This window comes from Cyprinodon tularosa, unplaced genomic scaffold (assembly GCF_016077235.1).
Source record: "Cyprinodon tularosa strain WSP-4 unplaced genomic scaffold, ASM1607723v1 ctg1016, whole genome shotgun sequence".
NCBI lineage: Eukaryota > Metazoa > Chordata > Actinopteri > Cyprinodontiformes > Cyprinodontidae > Cyprinodon > Cyprinodon tularosa.
In genome coordinates this window covers 196,632-218,484 of record NW_024037801.1, presented here as the reverse complement: position 1 = coordinate 218,484, position 21,853 = coordinate 196,632, and the positions used below count along the sequence as shown (strand labels likewise).

The window sequence follows — 21,853 nt, the reverse complement described above, 5'->3', positions numbered from 1 at the left end:
ACTGATAGTATGAGCTTCATCCCTTTTATCGTTCAGCAGCCGTCTGCCAGATGCAGGTTCAGTTTGGAGCCAAAAACACTTTAAACTCTTAGTTTCAGTTGTTGCCTGGAAAGTCTAGGACTGAGTATAGCTGTGTTTATCGGTTTAAAGGACTGTAAGTGTGATAATCAGCAGAAACTCTTCATGGTAACCAGAGGTGACCAAAGTATTATGTTTATTACTCCAGTATAAATCCTGCTGTTTAAAAACACTTTAGTTGAATTTACAGAATCACCTTCGGCTTAAAGTGTAAAAGTACCATTTTTAAAACTACTTGAAGTATAAAAGTAAAAGTAATGCAGGAATAAATGTTAAGAACAGAAGCTATACAGCTCTACCCTAATAAAGGAATATTTATCTACAATTCTGGATGATGGATGAACTTCCTTACACTTCATTTTATAACATTATTTAACTTTTTTGATTAATTTTATTTTTTTAAATACCAACAAGCCAGAATAAAAATGAGCTTAAATGAAACTAAACTAACGAATCTATTTTTAAAATGTAAGGAATAGAAAGTTATCTAAAAGAATAATTCCTCCAAAGAAGCATAGATAGCAAACCTTCTACTGAAGGAAGGAAATGAAATATTTCTACTTTGCTGCTGGACGCCTCTGGTCCAGGTTGGATGGTGATGATGAGAGTTTTTGTTTTTACCTAAACTTTTATCTCTTCTATAAACCGGAGTGTTGCAGAGTGAAGCCGTCTGTCTGAAACTTTAAGACAAAGAGAATCTCAGAGAGATGCAGTGAGACAGCTGCTCAGAACGCTCTCTATGGTGGGATGGGGGGAGGATGGGGGGGCAGGACGCTCTCTATGGTGGGATGGGGGGGCAGGACGCTCTCTATGGTGGGATGGGGGGGGCAGAACGCTCTCTATGGTGGGATGGGGGGGGAGGATGGGGGGGCAGAACGCTCTCTGTGGTGGGATGGGGGGGCAGGACGCTCTCTATGGTGGGATGGGGGGGGCAGGACGCTCTCTATGGTGGGATGGGGGGGCAGGACGCTCTCTATGGTGGGATGGGGGGGGCAGAACGCTCTCTATGGTGGGATGGGGGGGGCAGAACGCTCTCTATGGTGGGATGGGGGGGGCAGGACGCTCTCTATGGTGGGATGGGGGGGGCAGAACGCTCTCTATGGTGGGATGGGGGGGCAGAACGCTCTCTGTGGTGGGATGGGGGGAGGATGGGGGGGCAGGACGCTCTCTATGGTGGGATGGGGGGGCAGGACGCTCTCTATGGTGGGATGGGGGGGCAGGACGCTCTCTATGGTGGGATGGGGGGGGCAGAACGCTCTCTATGGTGGGATGGGGGGGGAGGATGGGGGGGCAGAACGCTCTCTGTGGTGGGATGGGGGGGGAGGACGCTCTCTATGGTGGGATGGGGGGGGGAGGATGGGGTGGCAGAACGCTCTCTATGGTGGGATGGGGGGGGAGGATGGGGGGGCAGAACGCTCTCTACGGTGGGATGGGGGGGAGGATGGGGGGGCAGAACGCTCTCTATGGTGGGATGGGGGGGAGGATGGGGTGGCAGAACGCTCTCTATGGTGGGATGGGGGGGGAGGATGGGGTGGCAGAACGCTCTCTATGGTGGGATGGGGGGGGAGGATGGGGTGGCAGAACGCTCTCTATGGTGGGATGGGGGGGGGAGGATGGGGGGGCAGAACGCTCTCTACGGTGGGATGGGGGGGAGGATGGGGGGGCAGAACGCTCTCTATGGTGGGATGGGGGGGAGGATGGGGGGGGCAGAACGCTCTCTATGGTGGGATGGGGGGGGAGGATGGGGGGGGCAGAACGCTCTCTACGGTGGGATGGGGGGGAGGATGGGGGGGCAGAACGCTCTCTATGGTGGGATGGGGGGGGAGGATGGGGGGGCAGAACGCTCTCTATGGTGGGATGGGGGGGGGAGGACGCTCTCTATGGTGGGATGGGGGGGGGAGGATGGGGTGGCAGAACGCTCTCTATGGTGGGATGGGGGGGGAGGATGGGGGGGCAGAACGCTCTCTATGGTGGGATGGGGGGGAGGATGGGGGGGCAGAACGCTCTCTATGGTGGGATGGGGGGGAGGATGGGGTGGCAGAACGCTCTCAACGGTGGGATGGGGGGGGAGGATGGGGGGGCAGAACGCTCTCTATGGTGGGATGGGGGGGCAGGACGCTCTCTATGGTGGGATGGGGGGGAGGATGGGGTGGCAGAACGCTCTCTACGGTGGGATGGGGGGGGAGGATGGGGGGGCAGAACGCTCTCTATGGTGGGATGGGGGGGAGGATGGGGGGGTCTGAACGCTCTCTATGGTGGGATGGGGGGGGAGGATGGGGGGGCAGAACGCTCTCTATGGTGGGATGGGGGGGGAGGATGGGGGGGCAGAACGCTCTCTATGGTGGGATGAGGGGGGCAGAACGCTCTCTATGGTGGGATGGGGGGGGGAGGATGGGGGGGCAGAACGCTCTCTATGGTGGGATGAGGGGGGCAGAACGCTCTCTATGGTGGGATGGGGGGGGAGGATGGGGGGGCAGAACGCTCTCTATGGTGGGATGGGGGGGCAGGACGCTCTCTATGGTGGGATGGGGGGGAGGATGGGGTGGCAGAACGCTCTCTACGGTGCGATGGGGGGGGAGGATGGGGGGGCAGAACGCTCTCTATGGTGGGATGGGGGGGAGGATGGGGGGGTCTGAACGCTCTCTATGGTGGGATGGGGGGGGAGGATGGGGGGGCAGAACGCTCTCTATGGTGGGATGGGGGGGGAGGATGGGGGGGCAGAACGCTCTCTATGGTGGGATGGGGGGGCAGGACGCTCTCTATGGTGGGATGGGGGGGGCAGAACGCTCTCTATGGTGGGATGGGGGGGGAGGATGGGGGGGTCAGAACGCTCTCTATGGTGGGATGGGGGGGGGGGATGGGGGGGCAGAACGCTCTCTATGGTGGGATGGGGGGGGCAGAACGCTCTCTATGGTGGGATGGGGGGGGAGGATGGGGGGGGCAGAACGCTCTCTATGGTGGGATGGGGGGGGAGGATGGGGGGGGTCAGAACGCTCTCTATGGTGGGATGGGGGGGGAGGATGGGGGGGGCAGAACGCTCTCTATGGTGGGATGGGGGGGGAGGATGGGGGGGGCAGAACGCTCTCTATGGTGGGATGGGGGGGGAGGATGGGGGGGCAGAACGCTCTCTATGGAGGGATGGGGGGGGAGGATGGGGGGGCAGAACGCTCTCTATGGTGGGATGGGGGGGGAGGATGGGGGGGCAGAACGCTCTCTATGGAGGGATGGGGGGGAGGATGGGGGGGCAGAACGCTCTCTATGGTGGGATGGGGGGGGAGGATGGGGGGGCAGAACGCTCTCTATGGTGGGATGGGGGGGGAGGATGGGGGGGCAGAACGCTCTCTATGGTGGGTGGGATGGGGGGGAGGATGGGGGGGTCAGAACGCTCTCTATGGTGGGATGGGGGGGGAGGATGGGGGGGTCAGAACGCTCTCTATGGAGGGATGGGGGGGGAGGATGGGGGGGTCAGAACGCTCTCTATGGTGGGATGGGGGGGGAGGATGGGGGGGGCAGAACGCTCTCTATGGTGGGATGGGGGGGAGGATGGGGGGGGCAGAACGCTCTCTATGGTGGGATGGGGGGGGAGGATGGGGGGGCAGAACGCTCTCTATGGTGGGTGGGATGGGGGGGAGGATGGGGGGGTCAGAACGCTCTCTATGGTGGGATGGGGGGGGAGGATGGGGGGGTCAGAACGCTCTCTATGGAGGGATGGGGGGGGAGGATGGGGGGGTCAGAACGCTCTCTATGGTGGGACGGGGGGGAGGATGGGGGGGGCAGAACGCTCTCTATGGTGGGACGGGGGGGAGGATGGGGGGGTCAGAACGCTCTCTATGGTGGGACGGGGGGGGGAGGATGGGGGGGTCAGAACGCTCTCTATGGTGGGATGGGGGGGAGGATGGGGGGGTCAGAACGCTCTCTATGGTGGGATGGGGGGGAGGATGGGGGGGTCAGAACGCTCTCTATGGTGGGACGGGGGGGGAGGATGGGGGGGCAGAACGCTCTCTATGGTGGGATGGGGGGGGGAGGATGGGGGGGCAGAACGCTCTCTATGGTGGGACGGGGGGGAGGATGGGGGGGTCAGAACGCTCTCTATGGTGGGACGGGGGGGGGAGGATGGGGGGGGCAGAACGCTCTCTATGGTGGGATGGGGGGGAGGATGGGGGGGTCAGAACGCTCTCTATGGTGGGATGGGGGGGAGGATGGGGGGGTCAGAACGCTCTCTATGGTGGGACGGGGGGGGAGGATGGGGGGGCAGAACGCTCTCTATGGTGGGATGGGGGGGGGAGGATGGGGGGGGCAGAACGCTCTCTATGGTGGGACGGGGGGGAGGATGGGGGGGTCAGAACGCTCTCTATGGTGGGACGGGGGGGAGGATGGGGGGGGCAGAACGCTCTCTATGGTGGGACGGGGGGGGAGGATGGGGGGGGCAGAACGCTCTCTATGGTGGGACGGGGGGGGGAGGATGGGGGGGTCTGAACGCTCTCTATGGCGGGATGGGGGGGAGGATGGGGGGGCAGAACGCTCTCTATGGCGGGATGGGGGGGAGGATGGGGGGGCAGAACGCTCTCTATGGTGGGACGGGGGGGGAGGATGGGGGGGCAGAACGCTCTCTATGGTGGGATGGGGGGGGGAGGATGGGGGGGGCAGAACGCTCTCTATGGTGGGACGGGGGGGAGGATGGGGGGGTCAGAACGCTCTCTATGGTGGGATGGGGGGGGAGGATGGGGGGGGCAGAACGCTCTCTATGGTGGGATGGGGGGGGAGGATGGGGGGGTCTGAACGCTCTCTATGGCGGGATGGGGGGGAGGATGGGGGGGGCAGAACGCTCTCTATGGCGGGATGGGGGGGAGGATGGGGGGGGCAGAACGCTCTCTATTGTGGGATGGGGGGGGAGGATGGGGGGGCAGAACGCTCTCTATGGCGGGATGGGGGGGAGGATGGGGTGGCAGAACGCTCTCTATGGCGGGATGGGGGGGGAGGATGGGGGGGGCAGAACGCTCTCTATGGCGGGATGGGGGGGGAGGATGGGGGGGTCTGAACGCTCTCTATGGCGGGATGGGGGGGGAGGATGGGGGGGTCTGAACGCTCTCTATGGTGGGATGGGGGGGGGGGATGGGGGGGTCTGAACGCTCTCTATGGTGGGATGGGGGGGGCAGAACGCTCTCTATGGTGGGATGGGGGGGGAGGATGGGGGGGTCTGAATGCTCTCTATGGTGGGATGGGGGGGAGGATGGGGGGGTCTGAACGCTCTCTATGGTGGGACGGGGGGGGAGGATGGGGGGGCAGAACGCTCTCTATGGTGGGATGGGGGGGGAGGATGGGGGGTCAGAACGCTCTCTATGGCGGGATGGGGGGGGAGGATGGGGGGGGTCAGAACGCTCTCTATGGTGGGATGGGGGGAGGATGGGGGGGTCAGAACGCTCTCTATGGTGGGATGGGGGGGGGATGGGGGGGTCTGAACGCTCTCTATGGTGGGATGGGGGGGGGGCAGGAAGTCCAAGCGCTTCTGGGCCCTTTGAACCAGTGAGGTGGTGTTTCCAGTCCAGGTGAGGGTGTCTGTGATGAATGACCACCTCTACAGCTGAGCTGCATCATCTGAGGCCATGAGAATATCATCACTACTTATGAAAATGTACATTTTTACAACTGTTAAATGAGGCATTTCCGCTTTTCCCTAAAAAAAAAGTTGAAATTAAAATAATTTCTGTCCTAAATATGTCTGGAGTGTGAATCATTAGCTGGTGGTTTGGGTTGCCTAAAGATCTGGTGTGAGCGATTACATTTTGAAGTTTCCTTTTCTCAGTTTTATGTCCCTTTTAAAGGAATAGTACACCCAAAACATGATTAGCCTTCATTTTCTACTCAACTTTAGAGCATAAACAGTAGTGTATAGGATTTCCTGAAAGCGCGTTCACGACGCTACGGAAGCCGGCAGACCAAACCAGATGAAAGTGCGCATTCAGCTTGGCAAAGAACTCATGCTCTTCCTCAACACTGAAGTCCTCAGACATTTTTCTTTCGTTGTTTCTTTCTTTGCACAGGTAAACAGCACATTTCTTCTTCTACGCTTGCATTATCGGCAGAGCAGACGCTGAATGCGCACTTTCATCTGGCTTGGTCTGCCGCGGTTTCCGTAGCGTCGTGAGCGCACATGTGCGCGCTTTTAGGAAATCCTATACACTACTGTTTATGCTCTAAAAACATTCTAAATGACTTCGTTTCGAGTAAATTCTGGATGCTACCCACTCAGGACACTTGGAATACATTGGACGAGCAGTATGGAGGAATATTGACACGTTTTTTGTGGACTTTTATGGACCTTTCTGCCTCGGGCGCCATAGACCTCCATTATTTGAATGTCAGCAGACAGCAAGAAGCCTCCCAGATCTCCAGATGCATTTGAGATATCAAAAAAGTACTCCAGAGTGTTGTTCAGCATGGGGGTGAGTAGAAAATGAAGGCTAATCATGTTTTGGGTGTACTATTCCTTTAAATAACAATCCTTCCATTCTATGCTCTTTCGTCTCCCTCCTCATGTTTACAGAATATTCTGGATTTTCTCCTCCAATCAATCCTCCTCGTGTTTTCACGTTGATGAACTTCCTGTCATTTTAGTCTGCTGACAATAGCTGTCACTCCTTGATGTCGTCGCTTCATCCATCTATCACTTTTCCCTCTTCAGGGGGGGGGCAGTGTTGTCCCTCTCACGGTTGTGAATGTAGTCAATCCCATTAGCCAGATGAGCGGACCTCCAATGAGGGAGAAAGCATTATGACAACAGCAGCGTGCCCCCCCCCACTCTGCCGTCTGTTCTCCCCGTCACTCATGAATAGGTGTGTGTGGGAGGGGGTGTGTGTGTGGGGGGGGGTGTGTGCTCCTGTTTTACCATCAGATTGAGCTTTTCACTGGTAATGGTTGGATTTTAGGTCATTCAGTTAAATTCAGTTTATTTCTCAGGTCACTTTCCAGAAATAGTTCAACCAGATCATCCAGTCAGATTGATTCAAAGTTTTCTATCTAAGGAAAACCAGCTGATTGCATCGACTCATTGACTCTTCAGCAATCCCTCACACTAAGCATGCTTGTAGAGTGGTGAGATATTAACTGGTAAAGGTTGGGTTAAGGTTGTGGTTAGGTATAGGTCAATCAACACGCCGTCCTCACTTCATATAGCAAGATGAGAATGAGTGTGTGTACGTTGCTGGGGCCACTTTTCAAACATCTAGTACGTTGTGAGGACCAACTGCTCCTTCTGGGGCCCAGAGTCGGGCTCCCACAAGAACAGGGCTGCTATGGAGAGAGAGGTTGGTAGAGAACCCCAATAGTTTACACGAGTAGCACGACTTTAACATCGTTTGTGCACCGCGGGAAAAGTGAAAAAAAAATGACTTATTAAACCTGCTACTGAAATACTGAGTAACTGCTGGTTAATAACATCGACTTTAATGATTAAAATGAAAGTTTAGGTTGGATTAGTTATATACTAGTTAGGCTTGGATTCAGGTTGGGTTAGTTATATACTAGTTAGGGAGAGTTTAGGTTGGATTAGCTATATACTAGTTAGGCATGAGTTTAGGTTGGGTTAGTTATATGCAAGTTAGGTGAAGTTTAGGTGAGGGTTAGATATATACTAGTCAGGGTTGGGTTTAGGTTGGATTGGTTATATGCTAGTTGTGGGGGGTTTAGGTTAGGTTAGTTATATACTAGTTAGGGTTGGGTTTAGGTTGGATAAGTTATATGCTAGTTAGGGGGAGTTTAGGAGGGGTTAGTTATATACTAGTTAGGGCTGGGTTTAGGCTGGGTTGGTTATAAACTAGTTAGGGAGAGTTTAGGTTGGATTAGTTATATGCTAGTTAGGGGGAGTTTAGTTTGGATTAGTTGTATACTAGTTAGGGTTGGGTTTAGGTTGGATAAGTTATATGCAAGTTAGGTGAAGTTTAGGTGAGGGTTAGATATATACTAGTAAGGGTTGGGTTTTGGTTGGATTGGTTATATGCTAGTTGTGGGGGGTTTAGGTTAGGTTAGTTATATACTAGTTAGGGTTGGGTTTAGGCTGGGTTGGTTATAAACTAGTTAGGGAGAGTTTAGGTTGGGTTAGTTATATGCAAGTTAGGTGAAGTTTAGGTGAGGGTTAGATATATACTAGTCAGGGTTGGGTTAAGGTTGGATTGGTTATATGCTAGTTGTGGGGGGTTTAGGTTAGGTTAGTTATATACTAGTTAGGGTTGGGTTTAGGTTGGATAAGTTATATGCTAGTTAGGGGGAGTTTAGGAGGGGTTAGTTATATACTAGTTAGGGCTGGGTTTAGGCTGGGTTGGTTATAAACTAGTTAGGGAGAGTTTAGGTTGGATAAGTTATATGCTAGTTAGGGGGAGTTTAGGATGGGTTAGTTATATACTAGTTAGGGCTGGGTTTAGGCTGGGTTGGTTATAAACTAGTTAGGGAGAGTTTAGGTTGGATTAGTTATATGCTAGTTAGGGGGAGTTTAGTTTGGATTAGTTGTATACTAGTTAGGGCTGGGTTTAGGTTGGATGAGTTATATACTCGTTAGGGTGGGTTTAGGCTGGGTTAGTTATATACTAGTCAGGGTTGGGTTAGTTATATACTAGTCAGGGTGTGTTTAGGTTGGATTAGTTATATGACAGTTAGGTGGAGTTAAGGGAGGGTTAGATATATACTAGTTAGGGTGGGTTTAGGTTGGATGAGTTATATGCTAGTTAGGGTGTGTCTAGGTTGGGGTCGGTAAATAGGGGTAATGGTTAGTTTAGGTTGGTCCATGGAATGAAAATGGAAAAGAAGGAGAGTAAATGTAGAATCCTTGCAGAGATAGAAAGATGTGTTAGTTTGTGTTTCTGTTTGTGTCTGAATGAACCTCCATCTGCAGCCCAGCGCTGGGACTCTGTGGACTGTGTATTTATTTAGGTGAGTCTTACTGCAACATGTGAGTTTTCATGACTAATCCAGAGATGTAAAACAGCAACAATTGAGCGCTGGTTTCCCGCTGGGGCCATCAAGTATTTACTGAGAAAGCTTTTCCCTTGACAACAGCCCATTTTATGGCTGTCAGCTGTCAGTGTATGCTTCCCAGCAGGGCTTCCAGAGCTGTCTTTCACTTACCTTAAGGTATTACGTAGAATAATCCCAACTCAGATCGTTTACTTCTGTCTGCGCAGAGTTAAGGAAGACAAGCCTTGAAGTAGCATATATCTAGAAGTGTCTGAACGCCCAGCAAGATAATCGTCTAAGTGTCCGTCTGAAATAAAGTATAGCCGGACTGAAGTTTGCTACAGAGGAGGCCCTCCCTCCATCTTTACCTGCAGGGCCATTATCTGCACTAATGTGTTAATGTAGTGCAAGGGGACGCTGTCTTTTCATCTCCTTAACTAGCCTCATTAAGACCCATTCAGCTAATGAGCCTTCACTCTGTCCTCTGGTAATTAAAACTGCCTGAACTGCAGCTCCTTCCCTCGGCTGCGGCTCCTTCACTCATCAGCCTGCGCTGGGAAACAGCGACATCCGCTTCTTTACGCCGTAACATCCCCGGCACATGCCATCAACTCCTCTGCTCAGATGTCATAAAATAAGGCTTTGAAGAATTGCTCAAAACTTTTCCACATATATCAGACACATACAAATCAGGTGAAAAACAGACTGTTAAAGCTCCTGTCACACCTTGACGTATGGATGAGAAGGAAGAGACGGTAAATATTGACTCTTCAGCAATCCCTCACACTAAGCATGCTTGTAGAGACAGTGGAGAGGAAAAACTCCCTCTGAACGGGAACAAACCTCCAGCAGAACCAGGCCTTCTGAAACAGATTGGACTGTTCCCGTCGTTCTGAGATCCCAGCGTTCACTGTAAACAGCCGCTATAACGGGGCCCTTCCTTCGCACCTCAGGGGGCTGTTGCTGAGGCGCTGACTCTACAACTGTCATGCCAAAGCCAAATTATTCATAAAAACTGGAAAACAACAACATGCCTGGAGGTGAGCATGCAGCTGCGCTGTAGGAGCAGAGGGTGTTTGTCGCTGTGGGGCAGATTAGATGTGTGAACCCAGTGTGAGATGGAGGACACAGCAGCGCGGCGGCGTCTGCAGGCAGAAGACGCAGCTTGAATACAGACATGAATGATCCATTTTCTCTTCCTCTGCTTGACATTTTCCTCAACCCACTGCTGCCTGGCTGCTGTCAGCCCCGATCGGAGGGAACTGTTGGATCCTGCTGGGTCCTTACTATTCAGCAGCGTCTCTCTGACCCAGGCGACGCCACGCTGCCTGCTCACAACTGCATTTTAACTTTGTGTGGCAAACATTTACAGTTAGATTCCCTTATTTTTCACATTTCAGTTATACTTCTCCTGTAGATGCAGCTGCAGACACAGTCGTTTGGAGAAACTTTTTCACATTTCTTATTTTTAACAATATTTTAAAATCCTTTTGCTTTTTGGAGATAAATTCACTCGCTTCATTCTGCTAACGAAAACATAAAGCCTCAGATGTCATCAGTTGAAAGCTGCAGGTCCCTTAAAGGAGAATTCCGGTTTTTAACACTTTTAGCCCATTTTCTGTAGTGTCCAGGATGAAATCGAATGATCGACACCAAAATTTTGACAATTGGTCCTGTCTCTGCTTTTTGGCTCATGCAGAATCCCCCCCTGGCTGCTTCATAATGGCTTCCATAGAGCATGTCCGATAATGTCCTTAAAACAACCTTAAACGTTCTTTTTTTAAAATATGCTACTCACCGGGTCGTCAGCGCTGTTCAATGACGTTCCAAAAAAAGTTTCGTAAAGAAAAAACGTTCCTGTAGTGTTTTATTTAGCATTTTGTAAATCCCATTGAGTTCTGTTGGAATAGTCAATATCCCTCCGCCACCGGAAACGGAAATGGAGCCTGTTTACACAGTTGTAGTCTTTTCGCTTCACTCTGTGTACTCCGACGTCGAGAATCAAGAATCCACCTTTCGTATTCCATTTTCAGAGTTTTTTAAAGTGTTTAACAGAGACGTTAGCACCTCTACGTATTTATGGGAGACTGAACAAAGGGAGGACTAACAAGCAGATTGGGAGCAGATGTGAAGAGAGCAGCAAAGGAAGGAGCTAGGGAAAAAGGAGAACACTAGAGGGCAACAGAGGGCAACAAATACAAACCTGAAAACTGAAAAAAATAACCAGAGAACACAACAAAATAAGAATTAAACCACTAAAACTAGAAAACATGGAGCAAAGTAAAACTGAAAACTCAAAAGAAAACATGACAGAACCAAGACTGTGACACAGAACCCATTTGTGATTAAACGTTTATCAAAGTTTCATTTTATTTCTGGATGCATTTTCTTTCCCAAGGTTCCATTAACCCAACCTGTTCTATGCAATAATAATGGAACAAAGTTCCCTCCATACAGGAGGCAGTGGAGCGGCTGCAGATCCAGAAACATTTCGCAGACTAAAACTCTCAGCTTTCAGTTTTTAGATGTTAGTGTTTTTATTTGAAAAGGTGAATACTGTGTCTGCTCTGTTCCCTGCAGAGTCCTTCATAACTACATGCTGTGGCGCATCGTGGCGGCGCTCAGCGAGCACCTGTCCACTGCCTTCAGGAGCACCATCCATGAGTTTTCCAGGGAGATCGATGGCACCGAGCAGCAGCTGGAGCTGGGCCGCCTCTGCCTCACGCAGGCCAACAAGCACTTCGGCATGGCGCTGGGGGCGCTGTTCGTCCAGAAGCACTTCTCCTCACAGAGCAAGGCTAAGGTCAGGACGGAAGCACGCAGCCTCTGCAGCTCATCCTAAACTTTACTGTCAACATTTTATTTTTAACCAGCACCTTTTCATTGGTCGTTAAATACAACAAACAGATTTATCTGTCTAATCCCGCCTCCTGATCGGGTTATCTAACGCTGAACGTTTTAATGTCAAAGACGCATCTTTGTGCCTGTTGGCCGAGCGGCCACTAAATTAGGTACACCTGTCTGTGGCAGCCGATCGTGCCTTCCACCTGTCAATCAAAGATTGATTAAATATCAGAACGGTTCCTCAGAGGTTCTGCTCCTCATTGAAAGTTTCTCCATGATGGGAATCTTCTCCTCCACCAGCAGGAGCTGAGAACCAGAGGTGTCCAGTAATAAAGTCCAAATACTTTGTTACTTTACTGAAGTAGAAATATTGGCTAACTATACTTTACTGGAGTTATTTTGTAGACAACTTTTTAATTTCTACCCCTTACATCTTAAAAATAGACTCATTAGTTTCATTTAAATTATGAAATTAAATAATATTAGTCATAAATGAAATTAATATTTAAATGTCATTATTTACTTCTGTTTATTAATTTTATATGCAGCAAACTCACAATAAAATTATTTAAACCCATCAAATTCAGTGGGCGGGGCTAAGGCCTCTTCCATAAAAACCCTAACCTCTGATTGGCTGTTTCTACATCTCCGTACTTAATGATACATTTATTTAATTTCACTTTGTCCCTTTTAACCAGAGGTGGCTAAAGTATGGATGCTGTTTAAAAACACTTTTATAGAAGTTAGAGGATCAACTTCAGCTTTTTACTCCAGTAAAAATGTAAATGTAGCATTTTTAAAACTACTGAAAGTATAAAAGTAATGCAGGAAAAACTGTTAGTTTTACTGCTATTAAAGCAACATTTTCTACAATTCTGGATGAAAACTTCCTTAGACTTCATTTTCTTAGTTTTATAATTATTGGTAACAGCGTCACATTAAACTTTGCATCATCTAGAAAAACTATTCATTTTGTTATGTGTTGAGCAACACGTTGGGGCAGCACCGAGACCAACAACAAAGAAATTAATTATCTGGATGAAACTATTAATTTTGATGGGTTTTTTGTTTGCTTGTTTGTTTTTATGCCAACAGGCCTTAATGAGAATGAGCTTAAATGAAAAAAAAATAAAGAGTCTATTTAAGATCTAAGGAGTAGAAATTAAAAAGTCCTCCAGTAAAGTATAGATCGCCAATATTTCTACTTTAGTAAGGTAATGAAGTATTCGTACTTTGGAACTTGACTTCCTATAAGCGTCTATAGCAGACAGCTCTTACTGCACACTGCCAGTCAGCTGGCTGAAAACAGGCTACTAATTTCCCGGATATTAAGCGTGACACTAATCCCACCAAAGGCTGGATGCATGTTGCCGTGGCAACAGCATAGTATAATAACCTTAGTTATAAAGTAATGTTATCAGAAGGAACTTTGTTTTCTCAAACTTCTTCAGTTATTTAAAAATGCTCGAAATATAATTTTCCAGGAAATAAAAACCCAATCAGGGATGAAGACTTTGGTCCAAACCCCTCCTGAGCGCCGCCTGCAGCCACGGCGGCTCACGCTGCGAAGCCTCAGCAGCGCCGCTCGCTCTGTGCTGAATAATAACTCAGGCGTTTACGCCTCCTCCTCTTTTCTCTGGTTGAAGGTAAATAGTTTGAGGATCCAGATTGATTCGTTTGGATGTTCAGTGAAAACCTTTCCGCTGCTTCCAGTTCCACCGTTTACAGACCTGGATCCCTGACAGGAGGAAGAACGGAGACGTATTTCCCCCGCGCTGCTTTGGAGGTCAGCGTTTATTTGGGTGTGTAGAGACGGTGTCCAGCAGCGCACTGGGACACGGCTCAGCGGCTCTGATGGCTGGACTGGGATCTTTAAATCCTAATCTCTGCCGTCTGCAGGGAATCCGCTCTTCTTTAACTTTCATTTCACTCTCTGCCTTCGTCCGTCACCAACATGAAGCCCTGATACACCTGAGTGGCTCCTCCAGACCCCAGATGATTGTTATGAACCCCCTACCCACACCCACACACACACACACCAACACACACTCACGCTGTCTTACGTAAAGCTCTCGTTTTCTTTCTAATTTCTCTCAGATCTCAGAACTTTGAGGCGTTCTAACTCGGCTAAATAAGCTGCGGATGCTAATTAGTTTTAAAGGATGGTATCTTAATTGGAAGTTAAATTCCTGTTTTCGTTTAGATTCTTCCATGATGAGAAGTCTGACTTTTAAAAGAGCTACAAACTGATTAATGGCGAGAAGCAGAGAACATCTGTGGCTTTAAAGCTTCATTTAATCTGAAACCTGCAGAGGACACTGACCTGCTGATGTCATCAGGAAGCCTTCCTCGTTTTAGAGCCGCTGCTTAACCTCAGCGGGAGGAAAGACAGAAGCTTCTGGTTGAAGGAAAACAGTCAAATTATTTAACATTTATTTCATTTATAGGCCAGTAACTTACAGCGTCACACTTTTGACTTTTAAGCTCTGATTTTGCTCATTTTGTTAGTAATTAAAGCCTTTCCATGCGTATTTAGCATGACGATGCCATGTGACCAGGATTACATCAATACGCATGTTTATAATCGGTCAACAAGCCCAAGCAATGGTAACAGAGTTAACCTCCCAGGATGGTTGGGAAAATAAGAAAAGTTCAAGAAGAATTTAAAAAGGGAAAGAAGAAAAAAACTGAAGATAATTTGGAAAAAAAACAATTTGAAGAAAATCTGAGAAAACAGTTCAGTTCGATTTATTTCTATAGCACCAATTCCCATCATGTCATCTCAGGTCACTTTCCAGCAAACTCCCTGTATGGAGGCAGACCTGAAAGGAGGAGCAGGAGCCGCAGAGACCGAGCTGCTGGTCCAGCCACCAGTCCAAAGGCTCCATCTGACTAACAGAGATGAATTAAAACACATTTGGGAAATCCAACCTCACTCTCGCTTTAGCAGGAACGTTGGTTCCTTTTTGAAGTTTCAGCCAATCACCAATCAGGGAAACCTTCAGGAAAATTATGGAAGAAAATCAGGAAAAAAGATTAAAGTTTATTGTTTGGTCGTTTGCTCTTAACCAATCAGGGACGGGATGTGGTTCTGATGATGGGTGGCGGAAACCAGAGAATAAAACTGTCTAGAAATAAGTCAATTTCTTAATTTCTGTTAATTGAGTGTTATTACTCTTAAAATCAGATAATTAGATAATATGCATTTAAATAAGACAATGCAATTATTTTTTCTTATATTAAATGAAAATTGTCTTGTTCCATTGGCAAAGTGTCTCATTTACCCCCTAAATAGAAGAAAAAACTGCACTGATTAAAAAAAAAAAAAAACATATTTAGATTTAAATTTTTTGCAATTGAGAAGAAACTTTTTTTCAGTCAAATTCACTGAAGATGAAAGAAAAAAGGACTAACAGCTGAATTAATGTATAAAATGCTTGAAAGTCTAAAATATTACAACAGAAACAGGTTCAGTTACTAATGGTAGTACTCACAAAGTAACTAAAAGTATTAGTGAAGTATGAACCAACCCTACTAGTTGATTAAAAATAAAAAGTAAATCTTTCAGCAGCGATTTGATTCAGTCTGAGGATAAAAATCCTCTGCAGGCTGAGAGACTCTGAGGATCTTTGGAAATCCGAGTTCACGTCTTTAAACAAACTTTTTAATCGGTTAAAGATAAACGAAGTGGATTGTTTAGGTCTGGTTGATCCGCCATCACCGCCTTCAGCTCAGCACTGTCTGTTTCTCCCTCCCTGCAGGTACAGGAGCTGGTAGAGGACATTAAACACTCTCTGGACCTTCGGCTGCAGGAACTTGACTGGATGGACGACGCCACCAAGGAGGCGGCCAGAGCAAAGGTTGGAGTCTGAACTGAACCGTGAAATCTGAGCCATGAGAGCTGCGATTAGCACTTTAGACGCTTTAATGAGTTCTTTGTGATTCTGAAGTCTAAGATAGAGAGTGATTGGATACATGAAGGGCTTGACATTGAGGAGTGAGGATTGCCTAATCCGTGTCTCTCTGTGCTGCTGATTTAGGGTCTGCACTGCAAGATACGCCTTCTAATACTTTTACAATCTAAATTTATAATCCTTTTAGAGAGCCATGCTGGATGTAAAGAGCTTCCCTGTAATCCTATTAGTGCGGCTTGGTTTGATTAGTTGATTCCTGCCGTAGTGACTGCGTGTTTTAAAGATCCTGCAGCGTCCGTGTTTAACGCCGTTCCACTGATCGGCTCCTCGTCCTTTTCCCGCAGCTCAAGCACATGATGGTGATGACCGGATACCCAGACTTCCTGCTCAAACCTGAGCTCATTGATCAGGAGTATGGGGTGAGTCACCGAACGCATCATCACCTCCGTTCAGTTCAGCTGGTTCTCTGCAGCCTGAGGAGAAACTTCCCCTGATTGACTTCAGGTAGAGAAAGATGCTCAATGACTCTGATGATGCTGATGAGACCAAATATACCAGAGAAGCAGACGGACCATCAGCCTCTGAGATGAACAATAGAAATACAGGATATATGTTCAGTTTAGGCCTGAAAAAAATCATCCTAATCATGATTGATTATTGAAAAAATACTCAGTAATTGATTAATCGTTAAGTGGAATATAATGACTGTAAAATATGCCTTTAGCTGACAGAGAGACCCACTTAGAGCAGGAATCAGGGACGTGGCTAGACCTATTTTAGGGTGGCTGAAGTCATCCCTTCGTTGGTATTAGCCACCCCATAATTATTTTGCGATTTTTATTGTTATTTTTTTATTTATTGATTTTTTTTTCCATATAACCCCAAACAATTGCAGTAAAGCACTGAAAACGAGCCACCAAGAAGGCAAGTTAATCTGAAGATAAGTTCCTGTTAGTTTATTTACAAACACAATTATTTATACAATTATTAATATCGTTAGGATATTCATTTCCTTCATTGGCTCCGCGTCCAGCGTCATGTCACGTGGTACACGGCCATCAACTGGACCATAGCAGCTGTGCAGTGCAGCAACAGCGCGCCCTTTGAATCTCCACACAGTCATCGAGCTTGATTAGGAAAGTTATGGTTGCGTGCAGATACATACGGTGAGTTTGCCATTTGATGTCAGCGGTTTACATTTTCTTCACTTTACCTGGAGTGAGGAAAGAGACAATATAGGCCTAATAGCTTGTCTGATTCAGTAGGAATTACGTTACCATGGTGAACAAAGTCAGTGGTGTGGGAAAACACGATGTTGTTGTAGCCTACTAGCATCATTATAATAGTTTTGTCACAGGAGCAGTGATGGGCAGTAGCGCCCCTACATGTAGCGAAGCTATTAGTTTAACTACATTTTCAAGTAGCTTGACCGTAGCGTCGCTGCTTTATTTATCAAGTAACTTTCCTGTAGCGACGTTATTGTTTTGATCAAGTAGCGACGTAGCGTCCACAAACGCTACAAAATCCAGGGCAAAACTAAGAAATGAAACCAGGTTTTCTATTTCTAAACAACAATCAGCCACAAAACTACTGTAAATAGCAGTTTCAGCTGACGCTTTATAAGTGGCGTAGTAGCACAGGCACACTCCGTAGGGTTAAACAAGCGCACCTTTTCCGAGGCTGTCGTTCTATTGGCTGGAAAGGTTGCTAGGCAACGATCCAACTGCAGTCTGAGAGAGCAAAACAAATCCGCAAGCAGAGCGTAACTGAGACCCGTGCAGAGCGGAGATGGAGGCAAGCGAGAGGAAAAAATATCTGTGATAATATAGAAAATATCTGTTTAAATCTGAGAGAAGAAACAAAGATTTTTGAGAGAAGAGAAAATATTTGAGAGAGAGCGCATGTTTTGAGTGTGAGCATTATAAGTTTTGAGTGCAAGAAGATGAAATTCTTTTCTCAAATTGAAATTATGTGCTCTTGCATTATGGCAGGATAATTCTCCCATATCTATGTGCCACCAGTCTGATAGGGCGACACTGTGTGATATGGTAGTGCTTCCTTGGGTTGACTATAGTTCTAAGTTGTACGTTTCATATACTGTTGATTTTGTGTTTTCATTAATACATTGTACTTAAAAATACTTCCTTTATTTGCATTAAAACTTTGTCAGACTGATGTGAAAAAGTCTCAAGGATATCCTTCTTTGCAATGATGCTATTGCCTATTGCCTACTGTCCATTTATGCAACTTGTATTTTGTGGTTAAACTTTAGATTAAGCAGAAATCTATCAAAGATAATGCTGCATTTATTGTTAAGTTCCTCACATATATGTGTTTCTCTCTGTGCCAGGTGTAGAGAAAGACATGCCAAAGTCCAGGTCACACACACACACCAAGCACACACACAGAAACAGGGTTATTGCAAAGCAGACAGGGGTTCCTGACAGGTTGTGGGTGCAGGGGAGATGGGGAAAGATGAATGGCCAGGTTAAGGGTTTATGAAGATGTTGGGAGTCTGTTGGTTAGACAACTGTCTTCTGTAGAAGGTTTCCATTATGATGAGTGGCGAACCACTTGCCTTCTTCCATTTATGCAGTAATGCATGGCACCTACCATTTACTCTTTGTAATTTAGCACATTTTAACTGGTGTAGTTTAGTTGGTGAAGTAGCATTAGTGAGGGAAGTGTTTCCCAGGTATGTTGCTCTTAAAATAATGAATTTATAGACAGCGCCTTAGAAAGTGCACTGAAAAAATTTCGGCGCGCGCTACGCGCGCGCAATATCTTACCTAGGGGCTAAGCCACCCATGTCTCTCAAACCTAGTGACGGCCCTGGCAGGAATTATACAAAGATTTTAAAAAATATATAAACATTTTGCATTTAAGATATAAAAAAAACATTTTCATCTATTAATCTGCTCTATCCAGAACTCCTCCACCTGGTTTAATTCAGTAAAAAATCTTCTTTAAGGAACCTTTAGTTAACCAATTATCAATCGAATCATCAAAAAAAAAATAATCAACAGATTAATAATTTTAAATCTAACCCAAAGACGAACCTAATTAACCTAATTAGCTTGATTAATGCTCACATTCCAGGAGGAATTTTAGATCCAGAAGATAAACTTTATTCACTGCTGTTTGTTGTCGGCGTAGCTTGAAGGTAGAAATATGTTCATATAATCCTCTCACATTCCTTCAGTCCTACTTCTACGTTTGCAATAATTGTAAAATCTACTAAAGATGATGAAATATCTTTGCACTGCTTCATCTTATCGGTCATCTGCAGTCAGTTAGATCCAGACCTGCATCTTTCCAGGAGGAGGAACCTCCCATTAAGCCCAGTTAGATTCTGTTATCGGTTAAAATTCCTTCCAGTTCTTCCCTTTTTCTTTGAGGCCTTCCTGCAGCGATGGGTTATAATCAGGGGCGGATCTAGGGACCTAGCTCTGAGGTTGAAGATGAAAGTGTAGACTTTCTGCTAAAACCCGTAAATTATGACAGATTACTGGATTAAAGACATTTCTAGTATCCTACAGGCTATCAGACAACATCAACATCAAATCCTGTGGGTTTGATGACATTGATATCCAATGATTTCCGCCACTGGTCTATCCGTTTAAAAGGCGCTCCACTCCTAAAACCTGGCAGCGACGAGAGGAAAACACTTCTTCTTTGCAAGAATGTTACAGGCTGCTTTTCTGTGCATGCTGCCACTCTCTGGTTGATTCCAGTACTGCAAATTTTACTCAGATCAGCGCAGAAGCAACCGGGGGCTGTAGCCCAAGAAGCCGCCCCCCCTAGATCCACGACTGGTCATAATTATCTTTATTTCTACCATAGAAATGTTTTGGAAGCACGGATGTAGAAAATTCAGCCATGTTTGTTTTGTTTCCTTGCCTTGCAGTTCGATGTGAGCGAGAAGACCTACTTCAAGAATATCCTGAACAGCATAAAGTTCAACATCAAGCTGTCCATCAAGAAAATACATGAGGAAGTGGACAAGACAGCGTGAGTGTCCGCCGTCCTCTAACGCCCCCCCGCTGGCCGCTGAAGCCTCACATGTTCAACATGCCTAACATGTCTTCCCAGGAACTGCCTCCAGCTCGCCACGCTTACTGATGCGCCTCTGAATTAAACAAACTGATCCTAAATCAGCATAAACAGCTGCAGAAAATCCATTTGATGTAGTTATCTACAGCAGGCAGGCAGCAGCAGAGTGCTGTGGGACAAACGCTTCGTTTTTCTATCCCGACTGAGTGCCTCTCTGTTATGACAACGCATTACGACCACATTAGCATTCCAGCCTGCTTGACACAACAGTATGATTAGCCCGCGCTCGCATTCGGCCTCCTTATCGCCAAAACACGGACGTTCCATCACTCATATTGAAATGGGAGCAGTTCTTCTGGTCGCCATGGCGTCGGTCCTCAGGCCGTGAAGAGCCATCAGTCTCTCAGTCAGAGCGGCCGTCTCTGTCTGTCCCAGTCAGTCATGGGGGGGATCTCTGCAGATCGATTCTAGCAGCTTTAAGTGGATTACCATAAAGGAGGCGTCCATGTTTGGTATGCAGAGCGGCGGCGGGGCCGGGGCCCCTTACAGAGCCGGGGTTTCAGGGATATGTGGCTCTGACTCCGTTTGCTGTGTTTTAAGTGGATAGAAGGGATATTGTCTCTAAAACCTCTTTTCTCTGTTTCTGTTTCCCCCCCCAGGTGGCTTCTCCCCCCGCAGGCTCTTAATGCCTACTACCTCCCCAACAAGAACCAGATGGGTGAGTCTCCGTCACTCTGACTCATAGTGCAGAGCGCACACACACAGTTAGACACATGACTTCACATGCTGAACATGGCGGCTTCTGAAGGAAAACAAACAGACATTTCCTCACATAACGTCTCCCACCAATCACCTTCTACTGAGGCCGCATGGCCGAGGCGCCGCTGGAGGAGAAACTAGCAGCATCGCTTTCCTGAGCTTTAACCCCCCCCCCGCCTTCGCCCAGGGTCGGCGTCAGAACAAACTCTGCAGGAATCAATGTTTCCTCTTTCTTTCTTCCTTTTATTCACATTTTTAAAAGAAAAGTCCGGTCAGGGAATAATCAATGGATCATTATTTATATCAGTAACAAAATAAAAACAATCATTTTCCTGGCGATCACTGAGTCTGGGAGCGGCCATTTTTGCCCAAACATAGTAACCCCTCCCACCTGCCATCTTCCAGCAGTGACGACACGGTGCGGTAAGCCTAGCCTCCATCAGGGAGCCTAGTCTCCATCAGGGAGGCGTGGCGCCCTGATGGAGGCGGGGCTCCCTGATGGAGGCATGGCGCCCTGATGGAGGCGTGGCGCCCTGATGGAGGCGTGGCGCCCTGATGGAGGCGTGGCGCCCTGATGGAGGCGGGGCCTCCTGATGGAGGCGGGGCTCCCTGATGGAGGCGGGGCTCCCTGATGGAGGCGTGGCCTCCTGATGGAGGCGGGGCCTCCTGATGGAGGCATGGCGCCCTGATGGAGGCGTGGCCTCCTGATGGAGGCGGGGCCTCCTGATGGAGGCGGGGCTCCCTGATGGAGGCGGGGCTCCCTGATGGAGGCATGGCGCCCTGATGGAGGCGTGGCCTCCTGATGGAGGCGGGGCTCCCTGATGGAGGCGGGGCTCCCTGATGGAGGCGGGGCTCCCTGATGGAGGCATGGCGCCCTGATGGAGGCGTGGCCTCCTGATGGAGGCGGGGCTCCCTGATGGAGGCATGGCGCCCTGATGGAGGCGTGGCCTCCTGATGGAGGCGGGGCTCCCTGATGGAGGCGGGGCTCCCTGATGGAGGCATGGCGCCCTGATGGAGGCGTGGCCTCCTGATGGAGGCGTGGCCTCCTGATGGAGGCGTGGCCTCCTGATGGAGGCATGGCGCCCTGATGGAGGCGGGGCTCCCTGATGGAGGCGGGGCTCCCTGATGGAGGCGGGGCTCCCTGATGGAGGCATGGCGCCCTGATGGAGGCGTGGCCTCCTGATTGAGGCGGGGCTCCCTGATGGAGGCGGGGCTCCCTGATGGAGGCGTGGCCTCCTGATGGAGGCGGGGCTCCCTGA

General features: G+C 48.5%; 1 protein-coding gene across 5 annotated transcripts in view; it reads left to right on the top strand.

Annotated features, from left to right (window-relative positions):
* Positions 1 to 21,853, top strand: part of LOC119779090 (endothelin-converting enzyme-like 1) — a 73,355-nt gene that overhangs the window by 24,827 nt on the left and 26,675 nt on the right. For all 5 annotated transcript variants that reach the window (XM_038278646.1, XM_038278638.1, XM_038278631.1 and 2 more), the window contains exons 6-10: positions 11,605 to 11,827; positions 15,630 to 15,728; positions 16,127 to 16,201; positions 19,690 to 19,793; positions 20,495 to 20,553. In XM_038278646.1, coding sequence (XP_038134574.1) covers positions 11,605 to 11,827; positions 15,630 to 15,728; positions 16,127 to 16,201; positions 19,690 to 19,793; positions 20,495 to 20,553 — 560 coding nt within the window. The remainder of the gene's footprint in view (positions 1 to 11,604; positions 11,828 to 15,629; positions 15,729 to 16,126; positions 16,202 to 19,689; positions 19,794 to 20,494; positions 20,554 to 21,853) is intronic.